Source organism: Vulpes vulpes, chromosome 3, assembly GCF_048418805.1.
Source record: "Vulpes vulpes isolate BD-2025 chromosome 3, VulVul3, whole genome shotgun sequence".
Taxonomy (NCBI): Eukaryota; Metazoa; Chordata; class Mammalia; order Carnivora; family Canidae; genus Vulpes; species Vulpes vulpes.
Genome location: NC_132782.1, coordinates 25,671,356 through 25,693,653, shown reverse-complemented (window position 1 = coordinate 25,693,653; position 22,298 = coordinate 25,671,356). Strand labels below are relative to the sequence as shown.

Below are 22,298 nucleotides of genomic sequence, written 5' to 3'. Positions count from 1 at the left end.
AGAGAGTTCTGGGACCGCAAGAGCCAAGGCCTGAGCGCGCCCAGCCTGCGCCCGGGCCCACAGGTGATGTACGGGGGGGCCTCGGGGACAGAGGCCGCTGAAGGCGAGGCGCCCCAGGCTGCACGTGTGCTGGGGGCAGTGACAGGCACGACATTTCTACCGTCGAGGCTGGGCCTGGGTGAGCCGGGGACGGAGGCCGCACTTGCAGACCAAACCTGTGCGCCAGGCCGGTAGGTTTCCTTCGGGGTTGGGCGGGGATGAGGGGATGGCGGGGGAGACCCCGAGGCGGGCGAGCCCGGGAGGGCAGCAAGTCTGGGGCGCGCCCCGGCGGCCACCGGGCCAGGCCAGGCCGCTCCCCCGCGCGCCTCGCTCCCGGGGCTCCCGTGCGCGCCCCGACGCCGGCCGCCCTCTCCCATCGGAGCCCCCCCCTGCAGCCCCCTCCCCCGCGCCCCCTCTCCCTTCTGCCGCCTGAAAGGGTTAATCTCTCCTGCGGGTAAAAACAGGTCCGCGGAGTCTCTAACTGGCGACAGATGGGCCACTTTCTTCTGGCCACAAAGGGGCCGGAATGGAGCGCTCCGCGGCATACAAATGGGCGGGTCACGTGGCCGCCGGCTCCTGGCTGGACCGGGAGGACCATATGGCGCATGCCGGGGAGGCAGGAGCTGGGGCGGGGGCAGGGCTGGGGGAGCGGGCCGGGGGGCGGGGTGGGGAGGGCGGGGGAGCGCGCGGCCCGGACGCGTGCGCAGGCGCGGGGCGCACGGACCTGCGGGCGCTCGGCTCCCCGCCCCGCCTGCGCGCGGCCCCGGCCGGCGGCTATATAACCCGGGCGCCCGCGGCCGGCGCGCGAGGAGCTCGCCCCACGCACGAGGCGCGGCGTCCGGGGCCCGGGGTTATGAGCCCGCCACTGCTCAGGACCCACTAACCGCCGCAGGTAAGCACGGCCCTCGCCTCGCTGCCGGGGATGGATCCAGGCGGTCGCGGAAGCCCCGGGCGTCCCCGCACGGATCCCGGGGCCCCGGACGCGCGCGTGCATCCACGGGCATCCCTCCCTCCCCACGCCACGCCGCGGGCAAACCCGCTCGCAGCTCGGCTCGCGTCCATCACCCAGCGCTGGCTCTCCAATTTAAAAAAAAAAATGTTTTAGCGTTTTGGTTTTGGGGGGGGCCTCTTTGGGGTTTTGTAAATAATGCACCCCAACTCTGATGATTGGCTTGCTGGTGGTGATTTCAAAGTCCTGGAAGCAAATGACTACTTGACTTTCTCACTCCTTCTAGTAAGGGAAAAAAAGAGAAAAAGAAAAAGAATTAGAAAAAAAGAAAAAGAAAAAGGAAAGCCCTGTCACCAAGATGCATTTTGTGTGCATGTGTGTTATACGCGATTGGAAGTGCCGAGTTATCGTTTCAGTGACTAAAAGGGACATTTGAGACCCGGAGTATATTCCCCCACCCCACCCCCCACACCCCATCCCCAAATAACCCACTTGACAGGTAGTTGAGTTGGGAGGGAGGGGGGATGTGGAGACCCGGAGAGGAACCGACTCCTGCTACCTGTTACTGCTTCCGAGGCGGCCGAGTCCCCAGCAGCCAGCGCAGGAGCCAGAAATTCAGTTATTTCACTAAAGGCTCTTTTTTTTTTTTTTTTTTAATTTTCTTTATTAAAAGCGGCAACTTCGCTCTTGCCAATCGCTGACCATCATAATTACTCAATCTTTTTAAAGAGAGGTTTGAGGCGAACTTTGAAAAGCCCCCAATAAAGAGCGGGCGGCCCTTTCAATGGGCTGTTTATTAGAGAGGAGCCTCCCGCACCTGATCCCAGGCGCCGGGCAGGGCGCTGTGCGCGGTGCCCCGGCCTCGCCCCGGAGCCTGCGCGTTTGTACAAGGTGGAAATCCAGCGGAGGGACAGTGATGGGGGGCGAGGGGGGAGGAAGGCGAGGCTGGCACGGGAGCCCCCTGCCCACGGCTGTTGCCACACGTTTCGTTGATGGCGAATTAATTGGACGGGAGCTACTTTTTCTCCGGCACGCATTTGCTCTTCAGTCTCGGGGTAGTGTGTAATCTTCTTAAAAATCACTGCCACCGTTAGTGAACAAATTACGTAATGGCCCTTTGCAGCTGTAATCGCCAGGGCAGAGAAGGGGACGCCCAGAATTGGGATTTTTTTTTTCTCCAAACTCATCATTTTATGTGTGTGTATGTGTGTAGTTGTGAGTGATTTTGAACTCACGCAGATAAAGGTGGAGTAGTCTGGGGGGGGGGGGAAAGCAAACAAACATGAAGTAGTGGAAATGCATGCTCATTTTCACGCATGCATCTCTCTGCCGCCTGAGCACCATAAACACACTTTCACCCATTGCTAGGAAACACACCTGCTCGCTCTGTCCCCCACCTGCGGCGCTGCCCTCTGTCCCGGGGGCCTGTTGTCAATCAGGCCAGCTAAGTTTTTCTTAGGAGCATCTGTCTGGTCAGCAGCGGTCACTCCCGCGCGCGTGCATCTCTGCCCGGTTAGGGAGCGGGGGCGCGGGGAAGGCGCGGTCCTTGGCGAGCCTAGCGCTTTTCTCCTTTTCTCTCTGTTCCTCTCCCCCCTCCTCCCCCCTGCCCACGCCCCCTGTTGAATGTAGGAAACCGCATCATGACCAAATCGTACAGCGAGAGCGGGCTGATGGGCGAGCCTCAGCCCCAGGGTCCTCCCAGCTGGACGGACGAATGTCTCAGTTCTCAGGACGAGGAGCACGAGGCAGACAAGAAGGAGGACGACCTGGAAGCCATGAACGCCGAGGAGGACTCGCTGAGGAACGGCGGCGAGGAGGAGGACGAGGACGAGGACCTGGAGGAGGAGGAGGAAGAGGAGGAGGAGGACGACGACCAGAAGCCCAAGAGGCGCGGCCCCAAAAAGAAGAAGATGACCAAGGCGCGCCTGGAGCGCTTCAAGCTGCGGCGCATGAAGGCCAACGCCCGGGAGCGCAACCGCATGCACGGGCTCAACGCGGCCCTGGACAACCTGCGCAAGGTGGTGCCCTGCTACTCCAAGACGCAGAAGCTGTCCAAGATCGAGACGCTGCGCCTGGCCAAGAACTACATCTGGGCGCTGTCGGAGATCCTGCGCTCGGGCAAGAGCCCCGACCTGGTCTCCTTCGTCCAGACTCTGTGCAAGGGCCTGTCGCAGCCCACCACCAACCTGGTCGCCGGCTGCCTGCAGCTCAACCCTCGGACCTTCCTGCCCGAGCAGAGCCAGGACGTGCCCCCGCACCTGCCGGCGGCCAGCGCGGCGTTCCCGGGGCACCCGTTCCCCTACCAGTCCCCGGGGCTGCCCAGCCCGCCCTACGGCACCATGGACAGCTCCCACGTCTTCCACCTGAAGCCGCCGCCGCACGCCTACAGCGCGGCGCTGGAGCCCTTCTTCGAGAGCCCCCTGACCGACTGCGCCAGCCCCGCCTTCGACGGGCCGCTCAGCCCGCCGCTCAGCATCAACGGCAACTTCTCCTTCAAGCACGAACCGTCCGCCGAGTTCGAGAAGAGCTACGCCTTCTCCATGCACTACCCCGCGGCGACCTTGGCAGGGCCGCAGAGCCACGCCTCGATCTTCCCGGGCGCCGCCGGCCCGCGCTGCGAGATCCCCATAGACAGCCTCGTGCCCTTCGAGAGCCACCCGCAGCACGAGCGAGCCATGAGCGCCCAGCTCAATGCCATCTTCCACGACTAGGGGGGCGCGTCGGCTTCAGCATCCCCCTCCCCTCCCCGCCCCCCCCCCGGGAGGGGCGCCCACGTGCCCACTGTGCTCGCGGCGACCCTGGTGTTTACAAAAGGCAGCCCTCTGGGCACTATTGCTGCAAAGTGCAAATACTCCAAGCTCCGAGTGATAGATGTATTTATTGTCGTTACTGCCTTTGGGAGAAACAGGGGATCAAAGTTCCTGTTCACCTTATGTATTATTTTCTATAGCTCTTCTATTTTAAAATAATAATAATAATAATAAAAAGTAATACAGTAAAAAAAAAAAAAAAGAAGCACCACAAATTTGGTGTAGCTGTATTCAGATCATATGAATTATCTGATCGGGATAACAAAATCACAAGCAATAATTAGGATCTATGCAATTTTTAAACTAGTAATGGGCCAATTAAAATATATATAAATATATATTTTTCAACCAGCATTTTACTACTTGTTACCTTTCCCATGCTGAATTATTTTGTTGTGATTTTGTACAGAATTTTTAATGACTTTTTATAATGTGGATTTCCTATTTTAAAACCATGCAGCTTCATCAATTTTTATACATATCAGAAAAGTAGAATTATATCTAATTTATACAAAATAATTTAACTAATTTAAACCAGCAGAAAAGTGCTTAGAAAGTTATTGTGTTGCCTTAGCACTTCTTTCCTCTCTAATTGTAAAAAAAAAAAAAAAAAACAACCCACAATTGCACAATTTGAGCAATTCATTTCACTTTAAAGTCTTTCCTTCTCCTTAAAATGAAAACCAGATCCATAACTCTTAAGAGGATAAAAAAAAAAAGGAGAGAGATGTAGTCCCTATCAAAACATATCAATTCATTACTTGCACAAGCTTGTATATACATATTATAAACAAATGCCAACATACCCTTCTTTAAATCAAAAGCTGCTTGACTATCACATACAATTTGCACTGTTTCTTTTTAGTCTTTTACTCCTTTGCATTCCATGATTTTACAGAGAATCTGAAGCTATTGATGTTTCCAGAAAATATAAATGCATGATTTTATACATAGTCACACAAATGGTGGTTTGTCATTATATTCATGTAATAAATCTGAGCCTAAATCTAATCAGGTTGTTAATGTTGGGATTTATACCTATTGTAGTCAATTAGTACAGTAGCTTAAATAAATTCAAACCATTTAATTCATAATTAGAACAATAGCTATTGCATGTAAAATGCAGTCCAGAATAAGTGCTGTTTGAGATGTGATACTGGTACCACTGGAATCGATCTGTACTGTAATCTTGTTTGTAATCCTGTATATTATGGTGTAATGCACAATTTAGAAAACACTCATCCAGTTGCAATAAAATAGTATTGAAAATCTGGCCAATTGTTGCGTTTCTTCTGAAAGTGATTTTTTTAAGCATAAATAATTCCTAAGCAGGATAATTGCTTTATTTGCTGAATTAAAAAAAAATACGAAATGCTGTTTGTAGAATAAAATAAAGGACAAAAGTTTACTTTAGTATACTCTCTAGTCTGTTTGTCTCGGTTAGGGAGTCACCAGCTCTCTGTAAAGATAATGAAAGAACCTAACTCATATTTCATTAAGTGGAATATGAGGCTGGGGGGTGGGGTGGAGAGACAAACGGTTGTGTTTTTGCTTTTCTTTGTTTTAAGTGCCTTCACTTTTAGCTTCTTGGTTTCTATTCTTTTAAACGATTATGGTATATTTTCCCCCTATTTTTTTTAAAGGGGCATTTAGTTCATTATTCACAAGCAGACACGAGCAAGTGCCCTAGCTTAGTTTGCCTATACATTTAAAATGTATAGAAGAAAACTTTACCGTTTTCTTAGTGCTTTGTTATCTGTACATTTCCCTGCACTGAACTGCAAATCAGGACTATCACAAAGTACCGTTGGCACTTTGCAGACCAGCACTATCCCCAGAGAAAAGTTACGCACCTCCAGAAAATGTCAGGGGGGAACGATTGAATTAATCTAAAGAATCCAAGAAGTGGCATTTTGTAATTATTTTATGAACATCTTGTGATGATTTCAGTAATTTTTTTTTTCCAGGAGAAAATGGTAACGAGTTATTTGTACTCAAGAACATGCTATTTGTAGTATAATATATTTTAGGATGATACAATTGTGTCCCTTCCCTTTTTGGAATGCTAAATAGAACTCAGTGGAAAAAACTTACAGATGACTCTGTCCATTGTTAAGTCCACCAAAAAAAAAAAAAAAAAAAAGTTTGGCATTTTTCTTCCTCTGGATGTATTGACTGACAGGAATGCTTCCTAGGGAATAACATTTTGGCACTTGTGCCCTGGCTGTACCACGGTGCTCTGATTACTGTCATTAGTAACTCCATTGTTCCTCCTCTGATTCCGATGCCACATTGGATGACTACCTCTCTTCCCAAGCTTGTTCCTTTAATCTCCTTCTCATTGGTGATTTAGGGGTTCCAGAAAGCTGACCTCATTTAGCAAACTGCTCCAGAAAAATGTGAGTAATCTAATGGACAAGAACAATTAGCCATACTAATAACATTGCCAATGGGGCTATGTCAAGCTGTGACAGTAGCAGTAAGGAATACTTCAACATTAAAAAATGTTGAGTTCAATTTAAAATACATCATTTTAACATGTTTTCCATCAGCCTTCATCAGATGACAGAAATACTTTTAAGTTAGTCTCAACTTTATCCAAAATTCAATCATCTCATTCCAAGTGAATCAGAGTTGTTATTTTGAAATCAAGCTGTTGCTTCTAGGATTGCTCTCACTGTTCTTACTTTAAGAGACGTAATACTGATAAGATATATGAACATTGCCAGCCTTCCAGCCTAGGGGACCATGAAGTGAACATTCAGATCTGATGAGATCTATTCAGCAGCTCAATTTCACCTATAATCAAAAGTATACATCTTCATGCAGACTAAAAACTGTTGCTCTAGTAAACAGGAGAAATAAGAAGAGAATGCATGTTAAGGACACCAGCTTTTAAAACATCAAGCAAGGAGATATCTATACTGTGGATTTTTTTTCCTTTTCTTTTTCTTTTTGGTAAGGTAGAAATACAGACTATAAGTCAGTTTCTTTTTCTTTCATTTTGCCTATATAACTTCATTCTAAAACATAAGGATTCTTTCAGTCAGTCAAGGAGTAACTCACATGCCACCATCTTTTATTCAAAGGCAGGCACAGATGTTCCTTCTGCAGGGGAGGTTTTAATTTATGAAAATGATATTGTTTATGCATGAATGAACTGAATGCACTCTGCATAACACACAGCACTTCCATCTGATCAGAGAAATACCACAGAACCAGTGCCAATGTCAGAAACATATTCTACAAATTTACTCACTTAAATGTTTAATGAATATTTGGAAGGCATTTTCAAACCACAAGAAACCTTTTCAATTATCTTTTTCTTTTCTTTTTCAATTGCCACTAATATTTAAAAGAGAATCGGTTTTTATAATTGGCTAATGCCTATATCTAGCTAATAAGAAAATAAAATGTTTTACTAAGTGAAAAACCAACCAAAAGAAACACTGGCAACTTTAGCATCATTGGGAAAAAAAAATCTTTAAGTGTTGTTGTATATTGCTTGTTCTGAGTAACATTTAGGGCTCCTTTATCTTGGACAATTACTATTCCTATTAAGTAGGAAGCTTAGATCTACTTCTCTAATGTGAAAATGCTCTAAAGAGTTATTTCCAGGAAAGAAAAAAAAAACCTGGTATTTAAAAATCAACAGTCAGTTTCATGGTGGGAGATGAAATTTGGCTAAATATTTTAACCAGTGCATAATTCCCTTTGAATAGAACACTGCATAACTTAGATTTCATTTACATCACCAACTGCATTCATACAGTATGATCTACTTTTAATCCTAAAAAAATACAATTAAATGCAAATTAAAATGAAGAATTATAATATCTTAAGAACGTTCTGATAATTTTAGGTTTATAATACGGTACAGTATAATAACATTTGCAACAAATTAGAAGTGTTCTAATGTATTAATCTTAAAAAAGTCCCTATGTTTTTACATTTGAAAGTCTATAATTCTTACAAAATTAATGCATTTCTGAAGGAAGCTAGCAATTACTAAAATGATATATGGATCATTAGCTAGCAGTTTGAAGCAAGCTGTTTTAGTTCTATAATTAAACAAGAGATTTAAAGTGAAAATATCTATTAAACAATTAATAAAACTAGGCTTCAAATGTAGACTGATTTTTGTCCTAATGGGAATTGTAAAACAGGAAAGCCATGCTTAAACTAAACTGAAACCTCCACTCTTCCCTTTTCCTCTCCCTTCGCCATGATTTATTTCCTAAAAACTACCTAAATAAAATCTTTAATCCCAGGGTCTGATAAAGAATAAAAGAGCCAATGCAACATCTTGTGGAACACCAGGACTGAGAATTCTTGTTGCTACCATTGCACAGAGGCATTCTGGCGTCAGATACATAGTGATTTGTATGGTGGCATAATCATTGGCTCCTGGCCAGGCATTATGTTTCAGAGGACACTATTGTCAAGAACCATTCAACTAGAAATCTGCACTGTATGCACTCAAAAGTTGAGATCATCTGCCTTCCCATGTCAGGAAGAATTTTGTGCTGGCAATTGACTCATAGACTCTTCACACTCACTAACACTTGGTTCAATGACTCTGATGGAATTAGCTGGATAACCAAACTAGTGGCATTGACAAGACAAGGCCTCAGTCTCCCGGGACTTCGGTTCAAATTGTGAATTTTAAGATGTCTTAAAATGCAGAGTCTTATGGAAATGCTGGATGAAATCTTCAGATACATTAGATGTGGATTTGGCCATCTAAACATTATTGTGCTAGTTGTCTAGCTAATAGGGAAGTGGATAGGGACAATAATAATTTTTATAGATCCCCAGGTATAGAGCAATCCAAAAGGATATATCCCCTTGTGAAATAACATCTAGAGATGAAAGAATAGATTTAATCTCACATTTATGGGGAATCTTGGTAACTTACTTTGCTCTTAACAAGATTAAAAGCTACCCCTGCTTTAAGCTTTGATGTCTTAAGGACACACCTCCAGAAAGATGGCCTCACGTGCTTACTAGGTCAGGGCTAAGTGTTCTCTGCTCATTTATGAATTTCAGAACTAAAGCAGCCCTGTGCCTTATTTTACAGATGAAGGCACTGCAGAAAGTTGGGATACCTAGATCCTCGTATGACTGGTTTCCTTTCTTCATTCAAGTTCTAGTTCAAACGCCACATCCTCAAATCCCGATATGAAATAGCAACCTCACCAAAATCAAAATTATGATTGCCCATTCACTTTTCCAGAGCATTACTTGCTTACTTATTTGTTTCACTTATTTTTAAATTATCTGTCATAAGAACAGGACCTTTTAAGAAAAATATTTGTTGTTTCCCTAGTGCTTCACAAGAACAGAAGCCTTGTTTCTTGTTTCTCTGTTACTCAGAAGATCTAGAAGATGCTCAAAAATAATAACATTCCAAGAAAATCAAACCACACTAATCTAATGCTGAAGCTGTTATAAATCGAGTTGGTTGAGAATGGGAGAGGACCATAAATGATTCTCAGCTCAGTGAAAGTTATAAGCACTAATTCTAGAAAAAGAGAACAATTGACACTAGTTTCTTTCTTTTTTTTTTTTTTGACACTAGTTTCTTATAACATGGTGCCAAACATCTCTCCTCCACTCCTTTTGAGGATAAAAATCATGAGCTATAGGTTCTTTCTTTTTGTTTAATATCAATTTGTTAAATATGATTTGGAACTGCAATAAAAATGGAACTAAAATATTACAGGCTCTTTCCAGACCCTACTTTTCTCTCTCTGTCTCTCTCTTTTTACATTCCTTAAGAACTTGAATGCATGCTACTTTTTTCCTTCCTGTTCATCATTCTTTGTTTTTGTTCTATTGTTAGTGTTATATAAATTTGTCCCACATTGAAGAATTTAGATTACAGCAGACCAGAATGTAACCCATAAGGACTATGTATGTAGTCCAGCAATGAGTTGGAGAATTTGAGTAGCATTAAACAAATTAAATAGTAAAAGAAGTCGCCCTTAGGTCGATGATAGCTCAGATGTAGAAATCCACAATATAAAAGAAAGTACTGTATTGTCACAATACTTGCTAGTTCAATTCATTTTCCTTCAAAGTATCAGTTAGAATAGAAAAGTGGTTAAGTTTGTGAGGGATGTGGTCTTCTTTGCCAATACAACACAATGAAAGAAGACATAAAGTGATTGTCTTCAGTAACCCTGGGTATGCATTTTAGCACTAAGTTCTTAGGAGAAGTGCTTAGGGACCAGAAACATCAAAGGATCAGTGTTCTTGGAAAGTGATTTAATTAAAAATCACTCAAAAGCACTGTGCCTGGGTGGCTCAGTGGTTGAGCATCTGCCTTTGTTTGGCTCAGGTTGTCATCCCGGGGTCCTGGGATCAAGTCCCACATCAGGCTTGTCGCAGGAAGCCTGCTTCTCCCTCTGCCTGTGTCTCTGCTTCTCTCTGTGGTCTCTTATGAATAAATAAATAAAATCTTAAAAAATTAAAATCACTGGAGACCAAAGGATAACGAATATTCTTAATAATCATGATATTCATACCCTGTATGTGCTATTGGTTGAGATAAACGCTGATGAATTGCCTAACTTATAGTTTCTTTTTTTTTAAGATTTTATTTAATTACCTAACTTACCATTTCTACTTCGAAAGGTTCACTGTGCAAACTTAGCACATCAATAATATTTCTCTAGTGTTCTCTCTGAATGATGTCAGTTGGAGGATCGTCCCCACTTCTGGTGACGTCAATGAAGTGGTATTACAATGCTTGTGAGACTGTTAATTCCTTACCACTGGTGTCACCAACAACTATAGTGTTTGTCTACTCCTAGCAGGACATTCTAAATTTATAATCTGTGGTAGGTTGTAGGTATGTGACCAAAAAACATTCACATCCAAGACTACAGAGGATAACGTAGCATTCTAGAAAGGAGAGTTGGGCTAACTTCACCTATCGTTGTTTCATGCTGAATAATCTTTATTCCAGTGGGTGATTAAACACACAGTAAACAAGAATAACAGGGACGCCCAGGTGGCTCAGCGGTTGAGCGTCTTCCTTTGGCCCAGGGCGTGATCCTGGAGTCCCAGGATCGAGTCCCACATACGACTCCCTGCATGGAGCCTGCTTCTCCCTCTGCCTGTGTCTCTGCCTCTCTATCTCTCATGAATAAATAAATAAAATCTTAAAAAAAAGAATAACAAATGTATGCAAGTTCTAACTGGAATCTAAATAGTGATCTTTATCAAAATGTTCCTTTACTAAAAGAATTTTTTAGTTAATGGAAGCAAGGCTGCTTATTTGGATTCCTTTAAATTCCAACATGGGAGCATTGGTTATAGGAACTGTATTTTCATGTCTCCTTGACTCTAACTAGCATATTAAAAATATTAAGTAACAGGATCTTTTGCTTCCTACGGTTCACATTTTTTCCTAACTAAAAATGCATTTATCTTACTTAAAATACATTGTCAAGGAAACACACACACACACACATATATATATATAGTCCTGAATTGAAGAGTGCCCTCCCCCAACTCCTGAAAATTCATTTTCAGCCAGAACCTCAGAGTATGATCTTATTTGGAAATGATATCCAAATAACACATCCTAGTATGTAAGATGTAAATGAAGATGGGGCTATTCTGGATTAGAGTGGTCGTTAAAGAAGAGGACAGAGATGCAGACAGAGCAGCAGGGAGAATGGAGACAGAGACAGAGATTGGACTGATATGTCCATGCGTCACTATCTGCAAGAACTGCCATCACCAGAAGCCAGGCAAGTGGCACAAAACATCTTTCTTCTGAGTCCCCAAGAAGGAACCAACTCTGCATATGATTTAATTTTAGACTTCTGGTCTCTACAGCTAGGAGCAATACATTTCTGTTGTTTTAAAGCCACACTGTTTGTGCTAATTTGGTATGGCAGTCCTAGGAAGCTGATATTCCTGCTAAAATCTTCAATAAAGTGGTATGTTAAATATGCATAAATACAGGAGGGTTCATTTGAATTCTTGTGAAAATATTACCAATATATTTTGCAATATTCCAATATTTTCAATATATACGTTTTAGTGACCCCAGTATATAATGACCAGCTTATTTCAGTTAATATCCAGTTTGATATATTTTAAAAAAATATTTTATTTATTTATTCATGAGAGAGACAAAGAGAGAGAGAGAGGCAGAGACACAGGCAGAGGGAGAAGCAGGCTCCATGCAGGGAGCCCGACGTGGGACTCGATCCCGGGACTCCAGGATCACGCCCTGGGCTGAAGGCGGCGCTAACCGCTGAACAACCCAGGGCTGCCCTCCAGTTTGATATTTGAACAAGCTGACAAATAATAGCTGTTTCATAAGCATATGAATTATGCTAAAGTTTTACTGGTTTTTATTCCGGTGAATTATTAAACTGACATCTAGATTTAGAGAAGTGTGAGTGGGCCTACCTAATAATCTAATGTTGTTTAAAATTCTTATCCTAGAATTTATAAAAAGCATGAACTGTAAACTGTCATGTATTCTTCATGTCAAAAATGCCATAGTTCCTCTTTATGTGGGGGCAGCATAATACTAATAGACCTCTGAAAAAAGAAATACAGCATTCTCCCTGTTTCACAAACACCCATTTAACATACATTTCTACGACATGTAAAATTACATTTTTTTTTTTTAATGATGTGGTCCAAATGAATTTAAGTGCCATGGCCTCTAATATGCTATCTACCTCTCCCCGCTTATTTAGGGCCTTCAGCCAGTACTCACCTTGTGAGCTTAAAACCCAAGGACAAAGCTCCAAATTGAGTTCAATAGGGCTGTACATCTCATTATTTGACTCTTTTGATTGCTCAAAATACAACTTACTGATTATATCTTCAGAAGTTTTAGTTTTTGTAGATCTGGGACACTACCTTGTTTTTACATTTTTTCTTTTATTTTTGTATTTAGCAGAATATGAAAAGTGTTATTTGGCTTGTTTTAGGGTCTTTTAATGGCGAACAAGCACAATTTAAAGGAACTATAGAAGGCCCGGACAGACATCTTGGCTAATACATATATTTTTTCTAAAAGCAAGAAGTGGCCTCATATCCAAGATGAAATGTAGGTTGTCTAAGTTAAACAAGCCTTCAGATCAAGCCCCAATCAAAAGTATGGTTGGAAAACACAATTTACCTAGATGAAAGTACTTCTAAAAACATTAGGAATGTTATGCCCCAATACCCTGACTTGGAGTCCAAAGTACAGAGAGGCCAGTCTTGAAGAGATTTGTGGGAATGGCTTTTGTATAATGTAACACAATTTTATTTATATGTGTATATGTCCCTATATATGGATATATATGCAAATGTCACACATCACATATGATATACACATATGTGAACTACATAAAGAAAGCTCACAAAGTTTCTAAAGAGTTATACCTCTCTGACCTGAAAGTTCAAAATTAAAAGAAGCCTCTTGGCCTCCAACTTTTTGTGGATAGAAAAAAGGCTGAAAAACTACTCTGCTGTCATCATGGGCAATTTCCTGTTGAAACGAAGAATGGTATAAAGGACAGAACCCAAGTCCCAGAGGCTGGAGCCGAGAGGTGCTGAGAACAGTGAATTAGGGAACTGCTCTAGGGAGCAGAACTGGATGTGAGATAAGGAGCATCTCTTTCTCAGGGTCTCGGGAGCTAGTGACACATGCCCCTTTGGATCTCAGAATTGCTCTGAACCAGTGACTGCCATGTGCTTTCTGTCCCCACCCGCTCGGTGTTCCAATGGCAGCATTTTCTGCGGTTATTCTCTCTGCTTGTCTCACCATCGCATACTGATGTGTGGGGGCAGGTAACCTGTATTTTTAGTTCACAGTTTCCCAGAATAAGAGGAGCAAATCCCAAAAAAACCTCATCTATGAGGTCCTGGACTTTGAATCTGATCCTGTAATTTTTGTAGGGACGTTACTGGTCTCTACCTTCGAGGCAGCAGGAGCCAGAGTAGTGGGAACACTCTGACAAGGTCTTCACTCAGGATGAGAGGGAGGCAGCCCCTCATGGTAAGATGCTCATTTTGTATCAGAAATGATTGCTCAAAAAAAAAAAAAAAGAAGAAGAAGAAAGAAATGACTGCTCAATTCACCTGAAATATATGTTGACATGGAGAAAGTACATATGTCACACCTTTTTCTTTTTTCCTCACCCATGAGATATGGTATATTCAGCGATATCAAAAATGAATACAGGAATTCAATTTAAAAATTAATTTATTCCTTTTTGGATTCAACAAACATTTACTGAGCATCTGTGCTTCTAAAGGCACTGTTTCAGGTATAAGACATAGAGCCATAAGCAAGCAGACCAGGTCACAGTTGTCATTGAGGTCCCCATCTGATGGGAAAGGGGAGACAGACAAGAAAGAAGGAGACAAATAAACCGGTGACATACATTTGGATGGTGGGAATGCAATGAGGAATCGTTGAGTAGGGGTGAACTTTTGTTTTTTGTTTTGTTTTTATTTTTATTTTTATTTTTTTGTAAATTTATTTTTTATTGGTGTTCAATTTGCCAACATATAGAATAACACCCAGTGCTCATCCCATCAAGTGGCCCCCTCAGTGCCCGTCACCCAGTCACCCCCCCATACCCACCTCCCCTTCCACCACCCCTAGTTTGTCTTCCAGAGTTAGGAGTCTCTCATGTTCTGTCTCCCTTTCTGATATTTCCCACTCATTTTTCCTCCTTTCCCCTTTATTCCCTTTCACTTTTTTAAAATATTCCCCAAGTGAATGAGACCATATAATGTTTGTCCTTCTCTGATTGACTTATTTCACTCAGCATCATACCCTCCAGTTCCATCCACGTCGAAGGAAATGGTGGGTATTCCATTATCCATCATCTGTCGATGGACACCGAGGCTCCTTCCACAGTTTGGCTGTTGTGGACATTGCTGCTAGAAACATCGGGGTGCAGGTGTCCCGGCGTTTCACTGCATCTGTATCTTTGGGGTAAATCCCCAACAGTGCAATTGCTGGGTCGTAGGGCAGGTCTATTTTTAACTCTTTGAGGAGCCTCCACACAGTTTTCCAGAGTGGCTGCACCAGTTCCCATTCCCACCACCAGTGCAGGAGGGTCCCCCTTTTTCCGCATCCTCTCCAACATTTGCTGTTTCCTGCCTTGTTAATTTTCCCCATTCTCACTGGTGTGAGGTGGGATCTCATTGTGGTTTTGATTTGTATTTCCCTGATGGCCAGTGATGCGGAGCATGTTCTCATGTGCTCGTTGGCCATGTCCATGTCTTCCTCTGTGAGATTTCTCTTCATGTCTTTTGCCCATTTCATGATTGGATTGTTTCTTTGCTGTTGAATTTAATAAGGGGTGAACTTTTGATTGGCCAGAGAAGAACCTTTGAGCTGGTAACATGAAGCTGATCCGGGCACTCTGCAAAGCTGGATATAGTATTGCTCCACACAGAGCAAATAACAACAGAAGAGGCCCTGCATGAGGAATAACCATGGTTTATTTGAAAAATGGAAAGGCCAGTGCGGTCAGACATAGGCACAGAAAGCAGGGAAGAAAAATGACAGGAGATGGGGTTTGAGTGTGGGGGGCAGGAGCCAGGTCACAAAGCCTCTCGTAGATCATGGTAGGAGCTTGGATTTTACTCTACTTGCACTGAACATATTCTTTAAAGTAAACTGGAGTCTGAAAAAGGCTATATTGATGGTAATTTGATAATACAGGCACTCATTTATTCACACAAACTCCAAACTTTGAAGGCAGCAGAGCCTGTGGGAGATCAAGGGGCTTGATCTAGGATTGTCCACTGGCTCAGGCATTGGAATTCTTTGTCCCCTGCCCTTGATGCAGTTGGTCCGGGTGTCTCAGTTGACTGTGATTTCACCTGCCTTCATCTGTGGAACTGAGAAGGGGTCCCTGACTTCAGGACACTGTCCCATTAGGCCTACCTCTCTCAGATTTGCCTAGATACTTAATGACCTCCTGAAAACAACGTTATTAGCAGAGAGTTTTTCCAAGTCTTCTGCTCAGACGTGAATTTCTTAAATGAATGAATGAATGAATGAATAAATAAATAAACAAATAAATAAATAGCAGGGATGAAGTCTGTATCCAGACCTAGCCAAATGCCTTTCAAACATAAAGCAACTACGTGCCTGTTAAGTTAGGACTCTTACTACTCAGTGCTCTGTAAACAAATGCCCAAGCTTCAGCCACAGCAGGGAAAGCAATGTTCAGGAAGCTACCCAAAAATTTTCAGAGAGCAATTTTCATGCATTAGTGCATCATATCTATGCATCGCTTAAGGGACAACCGAGCCTCAGGAAGTGGGGGGAAAACTATTGAGGTGCCTTAGTGTTATTGTTACCCATGTTTCTTGAGCACATACTATGTGCTAGGCACCTGCCAGTTACTGAGACTTGAATGGAGAACAAGACCAATTCTTTGACATCAAGGAGCTTTTTTATTCTAATAACAACACTTAACCTTTATTGTTTCTTACATTCCAGCACTGTTACTAAGTGCTTGAACTCATTTAGTGGGGAATCTTGACAATAAACATAGAAGTAAACATAGAGTAAGATGTAATAATAAGGGGTGTGAAGAAAAATAAAGCAGTGGATGGTAGAGAGATGACTAGCGGTGGCCTGAAGATGCCTGTGTCTTAATCCCCAGAACTCATGAATCTGTTTTCCCTTACATAGCAAAAGGGACTTTGCAGACACAGTTAATGATTATCCAGATGCATCTGATGTAATCACAAGGGTCCTTATAACAGGGAGGGAAGGAGGGCAAAGTCAGAGACGTAAGATGGAAGGATGGAAGCAGAGAGAAGATGATTTGCTGTTGGCTTTGAAGATGCAAGAAGGGGGCGTAAGCCAACAACCTTAGAAGCTGGAAAAGGCAAGGAGATGAATTCTTCCCTGGAGCCTCCAGGATGAACACAGGCCCATTGATGACTTGATACTAGTACAGTGAAACCGAGTTTGGCTTTCGGACCTCCAGGAATGCCAGATCACACATCTGTGCTGTTTTAAGCCACCAAGTTTATGGCAGTTGGTTGTAGTAGCAATTTAGAAAAAACACCCCCAAACCCCAATACCCATGGTTACAGGAAGGTGAGTGACAGAGGATGGGCAGCAACGTTCTCTTAGCCAGAGCCCAGATTACATCGGGCCTTGTGCACTTGCCAAGCACGTTGAGTTTGTTCCAAGAAATGACGGGAGATTCCAGGGAAGATGTGAGCGGGGAGTGATGTGATCTTGTACCTTTTGAAAGGAGCAGCGTGATTGCCAGGTGGAAGCTGACGCTGGGCCGGAGGAGGCGGTACGGGCGGAGGGGAAAGCAGAGATGGGCTGGGAGGCTACAGAAGTGGTCCGGTGAGAGGTGCAGAGGCACAGGCTGGGAAGACACGAGGCTGAAACCCCTTGGCAGATGCCACCGACAGGACTTGCCAGTGGATTGGAGGGGAGTCCCGAGACGATAGGAAGAAATGAAAACGACATCAAGGATTTTGAGGACACTCTCTGCTGAGGTTTGGAACATTCTGGGAGGAATAGGTTTATGACGGGAAATCCTGAGTTTGGTTTCAGATATACTACGTGTCAGATGGTTACTGGACAGCCAAGCGGTCACGTCAGGTGGGCAGCTGGACGTAGAGCCTGAAGTTCGGGGAGTGGTTGGGCCTGGTGACAACAGTACAGCAGCCAGGCCGCTGTGCGGATGCTTGTGTAGACAGAGCCCCTGGGCCGCGCAGCCTTAAGGGCCCTGGGAAGGGACAGCCCATCAGGAGCAAAGCGTGGAGTGCAGCCACCACCTGCCACCTCAGGCAACACCACAGGCCATGCTGTTGACGGGCCTGTTGAAGCTTCACAAATGGCAACTCGGTGCTTGCAAAGGTCCTAGGAAGTGGCCACTGCCTTGGCCCATTGGCCCAGCTCTCAGGGAGCTGGGTGTGGAGGGTCCCACAGCTGTGAACACAGGACGCTGACCCCAGAGGCACCCCTCGTTCTGGGAGGGCACCGCCTCCCTCCCTGGGAGCTGGGCCTGAGTCTGAGCCTGCAAGGGGCTTAGCTGCACCCCTGCTCCCAGAAACAGCTCCCGCCACCAGATCAAATGGGGGCTCTGCCCTGCTTTAGCTTGGAAGCTTGGCTATTTGTTTCCGGAGCATTCCACAGTAAGAGTCCCAGCTTAGCCTGCACACAGGCGCCTTACGTCTGGGAGGGATTTGGCTAGGCCGCCGGTCTCCCTCCCTGGTTGTTTGAAATCCAAGTTTGAGCAGAGCCTTGAGACACTCCTGCTACCCCCAGCTCTCCTCCCGGCTTTGCAGCGTGGCCAGGCCGGGACAGGGGGAGGGCCTGCGGGTCTGCAGTCACTGGTTAGCCCGGGCACCCTGCAGCGACGTTCACAGCTCCACAAACGGAATTTGCTCGTTCACTCCCTTCCCCCTAACTTTCCCCCAATACCATGATTCTGACCTTATATAAAGGCTGCTGCTATTACCCTCCCACCCCCACCCCCACCCCAAGCTCCTCTTCCAGGGAACTCAGTTTCTCCCTGTTTCATTGTCCCAATTTGTCAGCAACCTGTCAGGCCACGGCTCAGAGCAGCGGTTCTCCGGCCTGGCTGAACACTGGAGTATCTGGGGAGCTTCACAAACCCCTGAAGCCTGGGTCCCATCCCCGGAGATTCCAACTTCATGGCCCTCAAGTGGTCTGGGCATCTGGACTTTTTTTTTTTTTTTTTGACTCCCGGGGTAACGCTCACGTGCAGGCAGGATGGAGAACCGCTGGCCTCCAGACTCGGTGGCTTCAAGTGAACAGTCAGCTCCTTCCCGAGCTCGGAGATCAGGAGAGGGAAGGACGAGCCCCGGGGCCCTCTCCATCGCCAGGTAACACCACGTTAGGGCCGCAGCCTTCAGGGGCCAGGCCCGGCTGCCTGCTGTCACCGTCCAGGGAAAGGCAAGGCTGCCGAGGAGGGATCCTGGGGGGCACTGAACGTCAAGGGCACCTTTGTGGTTGTTGTTCTATTTTTCCCCGTTCCAGTATCGTCAACATACCTGGTGCATTAGCTTCAGGTGTGCAACGTGGGGAGTCAACAGCCCCATCCGCTGGGGCTCATGGTAAAGGGCCGCCTTTTAGTCCCGCGCTCAGGTGAGGCCAGGTGAGGCCCGACCCACGTAAACCACACTTAACCCCGCCCCCGGGGCTCCAAGGACGCGCTCCCCCGGGGCGGCAGCTCGGCAAAGGGGAGACACGGCCCGCCAGGCCCGGGCGCCCCGCGGGGGGCAAGGAGAAGCCTGGGGGGCGGGCTTGGGGGGGCCCTGGGGGGGCGGGGTCCAGGGGGCGGGGCGCGGGGTCCAGGGGGCGGGGGCCCTGGGGGGCGGGGCGCGGGGTCCAGGGGGCGGGGCGCGGGGTCCAGGGGGCGGGGCGAGGCCGCCCGCGGGCCCAGGTGCGCGCCCCGCCTCCTCCCCCGGGCCCGCCCCGCGCCGTTGCCGTGGCAGCGCCGACGCCGCCCGGGCCGCGGGAGCGCGGCCTCCACCTCCGCCGCGAGGCCTCCGCAGACCCCCGGCTCCCGCCCCGCCTGCGCGTCGGCCATGCCCCGGGGGAGGCGCGGCGGCCGGGTGAGCGCCCTGGAGGGCGGCCCGGAGGAAGCAGCGGCCCCGGCGCCGGCGGCGGGGGCGTCCCAGCCACAGCCCCCCGCGGCGGCCGCGCAGACCCTGCTTCGGGGCATCTTCGAGATCCGGCGGAGCAGCTGCGACGTGGTGCTGAGCGAGCGCGCCCTGAGGTGGCGGCCCATCGTCCCCGAGCGCCCCGCGGGTCAGTGCTCCCGGCTCCCCCCGCCCCCCCCGCCCCTGCGCCCCGGCTCCCTCCCGCCCCACCCCGCGCTCCCTCCCGCACCTTGCGCTCCCCGGGCACCTCCCGCCTCCCCCCAGCCGCGCTCCCTCCTGCACCCCGCGCTCCCCGGGCTCCTCCCCACACTCCTCCCCGCCCCCTGCACCCCGGCTCCCCGCGCCCCCGCGCTCCCTCCTGCACCTTGCGCTCCCCGGGCACCTCCCCGCCCCCTGCGCCCCGGCTCCCCCCCCCGCCCCCTGCACTCCCCCCCGCACCCTGCGCCGGCCCCCCAGGCTCCTCCCCGCACCCACCCCGCGCTCCCCCCGCAGCACCCCCTCCGGCTCGGGCCCAGAGCGCCGTACCCCCTGCCCCCCCCCCCCCTCCCCCGGCCGTTCCCTGCGGCGAAGTCTCACTCAGCTGCGGTGTTGCGACCCAGAAAATAAAGACCTGGGCCCGGGGGGGGCGGGGGGGGCTCTTCCAAACTCGGGCACTTCGGGCCTGGCCTCCGGGAGGGCCGCCCCCCCCCCCCCCCGCCGAGGGCGCGCCCGGGTCGGACCCAGCCCCCGCCCCCCCCGGCCCTCCCCTCCCCTCCCCCCTTCCCCTCCCCTCCCCTCCCCTCCCCTCCCCTCCCCTCCCCTCCCCGGCGCGGTCCCCGCGCGGTCCCGGCGCTGCCCATCGGTCCGGTTACCCCGAGCCCAGGGCCGGGCGCGCTTGGGGAGGTCGCGGCACCGCCTTCACGACACGACTATTTCGAGTCTTAGAGACGGTTTCCGGGAAAACCCTCGGGGCGGGGGCGCCGCTTGTCCCGGCTGAAAACCCACTTAAGAAGATCAAAACAAACAGGGGCCTCCCCGGGCTGGGCCCCAGGCCCCCCGCGCTCCCCGCACCGCGGAAACCTGTTTCTGCCTTAAAGTTTCTTTGCAAAGCGCAGCCGACCCCCCCCCCCCCCCCGCGCCCCGCCTGGTGGGTTCTGGGCCGGGCCCACGGTCCTTGCTCACACGCAGCTTAATTTAAAATGTTTTCGGGGGATCCCTGGGTGGCGCAGCGGTTTGGGGCCTGCCTTTGGCCCAGGGCGCGATCCTGGAGACCCGGGATCGAATCCCACGTCGGGCTCCCGGTGCATGGGGCCTGCTTCTCCCTCTGCCTGTGTCTCTGCCTCTCTCTCTCTCTCTCTCTCTGTGACTATCATAAATAAATAAAAATTAAAAAAAAATAAAAAATAAAATGTTTTCGGGTGTTCTGAAGACCCAGGTGGGCTGTTTTATTGAAGCCCTACGTTAAGAGTGACAGTATCTGACTGCTGAGGTAGGTTGAATGGCAGCGGTGGGGGTGGACATCCCGGTCTCCTTCCTGATCTTAGGGGAAAGGCTCCCAGTGCTCCCCCATTGAGAATGACATTTGCTGTGGGCTTTTCGTAGGTGGCTTTTAAGATGCTGAGGAATGTTCCCTCTATCCCTACACTCTCAAGAGTTTTGATCAGGAATGGATGCTGTATTTTGTCAAACGCTTTCTCTGCATTAAAGGCATTCGAATTGGCAAAGAAGAAGTCAAGCTCTCCCTCTTGGCCGATGACATGATACTCTACATAGAAAACCCAAAAGCCTCCACCCCAAGATTGCTAGAACTCATACAGCAATTTGGCAGCGTGGCAGGATACAAAATCAATGCCCAGAAGTCAGTGGCATTTCTATACAGTAACAATGAGACTGAAGAAAGAGAAATGAAGGAGTCAATCCTATTTACAATTGCACCCCAAACCATAAGATACCTAGGAATAAAGCTGACCAAAGAGGTAAAGGATCTATACCCTAAAAACTATAGAACACTCCTGAAAGAAATTGAGGAAGGCACAAAGAGATGGAAAAATATTCCATGCTCGTGGATTGGCAGAATTAATATTGTGAAAATGTCAGTGTTACCCAGGGCAATTTACACGTTTAATGCAATCCCTATCAAGAGCGAGGGATATGGACGTAGAATTCTGGTTTTAAGTCCGTTTGAGTTTGGGAGGATGTCGAGGTGTGTAAGTTCCCCAGAGCTCGGCTTAGCCTAAGAGTCCACTTAACCTGACAATGAAGGCGAAATTCTACGGAATTGAAGTGAGATCTTGCTCAGTGAGAGGTCATACAAGGTGGTGTTGCAGGGCCAGTGCACGAAAAGGTAAATCATGACATCAGAAAGGAAAATGTCTTAAATGGAGTGGTGATAGAGGAAAGGTAGGCTTACCTGTGTTCCTGGAAGTAGAATTTAAAGACTATAAAAGCTGAAAGTTTTTTTTTTTTTAATTTTGCTCCAAAGCCAGTTGTTTTTCTTTCATCTAGGTGTGTTGCTTTTTTTGTTGTTGTTGTTACTTTTTTCTTAACACTAGTGTGCAAACAGCTTCAGGCCCTTAAAATTGAAGTACAGAGTCCTCGCTGCTTCCTAAAAACTTCTGTTTATAGAAGAAACAGATACTTTGCTTAGTAAACTGAGTGAAGGAAAGGTGTTAGGAGACAAGTGTAACAGTGGGAAATAATCTCTGGTGTGGAGTTAGTTTAGCTGTGAATGCTGAAAGAGCCAGGAAATCGGTCCCGATAGTAGAGGAAGAGCTCTATCAGTTACCATCTGTGGGGAGAGGTGCTGTGGAAGGAGGTGGTGGGGGAGACCGTGTCCATTGCTCCCTGGCCAGGGCCTGGCTCTTTCAGGA

General features: G+C 47.5%; 2 protein-coding genes across 3 annotated transcripts in view; both read left to right on the top strand.

The window, feature by feature from the left end:
* Positions 1-789: 789 nt before the first annotated feature.
* On the top strand, positions 790-5,071 carry NEUROD1 (neuronal differentiation 1). Its single transcript, XM_026018399.2, has 2 exons — positions 790-931; positions 2,618-5,071. Exon 2 carries the CDS (start codon positions 2,629-2,631, stop codon positions 3,697-3,699), a length of 1,071 nt encoding a protein of 356 aa, XP_025874184.1. The 5' UTR covers positions 790-931; positions 2,618-2,628; the 3' UTR covers positions 3,700-5,071.
* A 14,230-nt stretch (positions 5,072-19,301) lies between these two features.
* CERKL (CERK like autophagy regulator) overlaps positions 19,302-22,298 on the top strand; it is a 113,326-nt gene continuing 110,329 nt past the window's right edge. For both annotated transcript variants that reach the window (XM_072752095.1, XM_072752096.1), the window contains exon 1: positions 19,302-19,597. In XM_072752095.1, the coding sequence (XP_072608196.1) occupies positions 19,375-19,597 (223 nt within the window). In that variant the 5' untranslated portion in view covers positions 19,302-19,374. The remainder of the gene's footprint in view (positions 19,598-22,298) is intronic.

Excerpts from the sequence above, each read along its gene's own strand:
- NEUROD1 (XM_026018399.2), top strand. The coding sequence starts at position 2,629 with ATGACCAAATCGTACAGCGAGAGCGGGCTGATGGGCGAGCCTCAGCCC.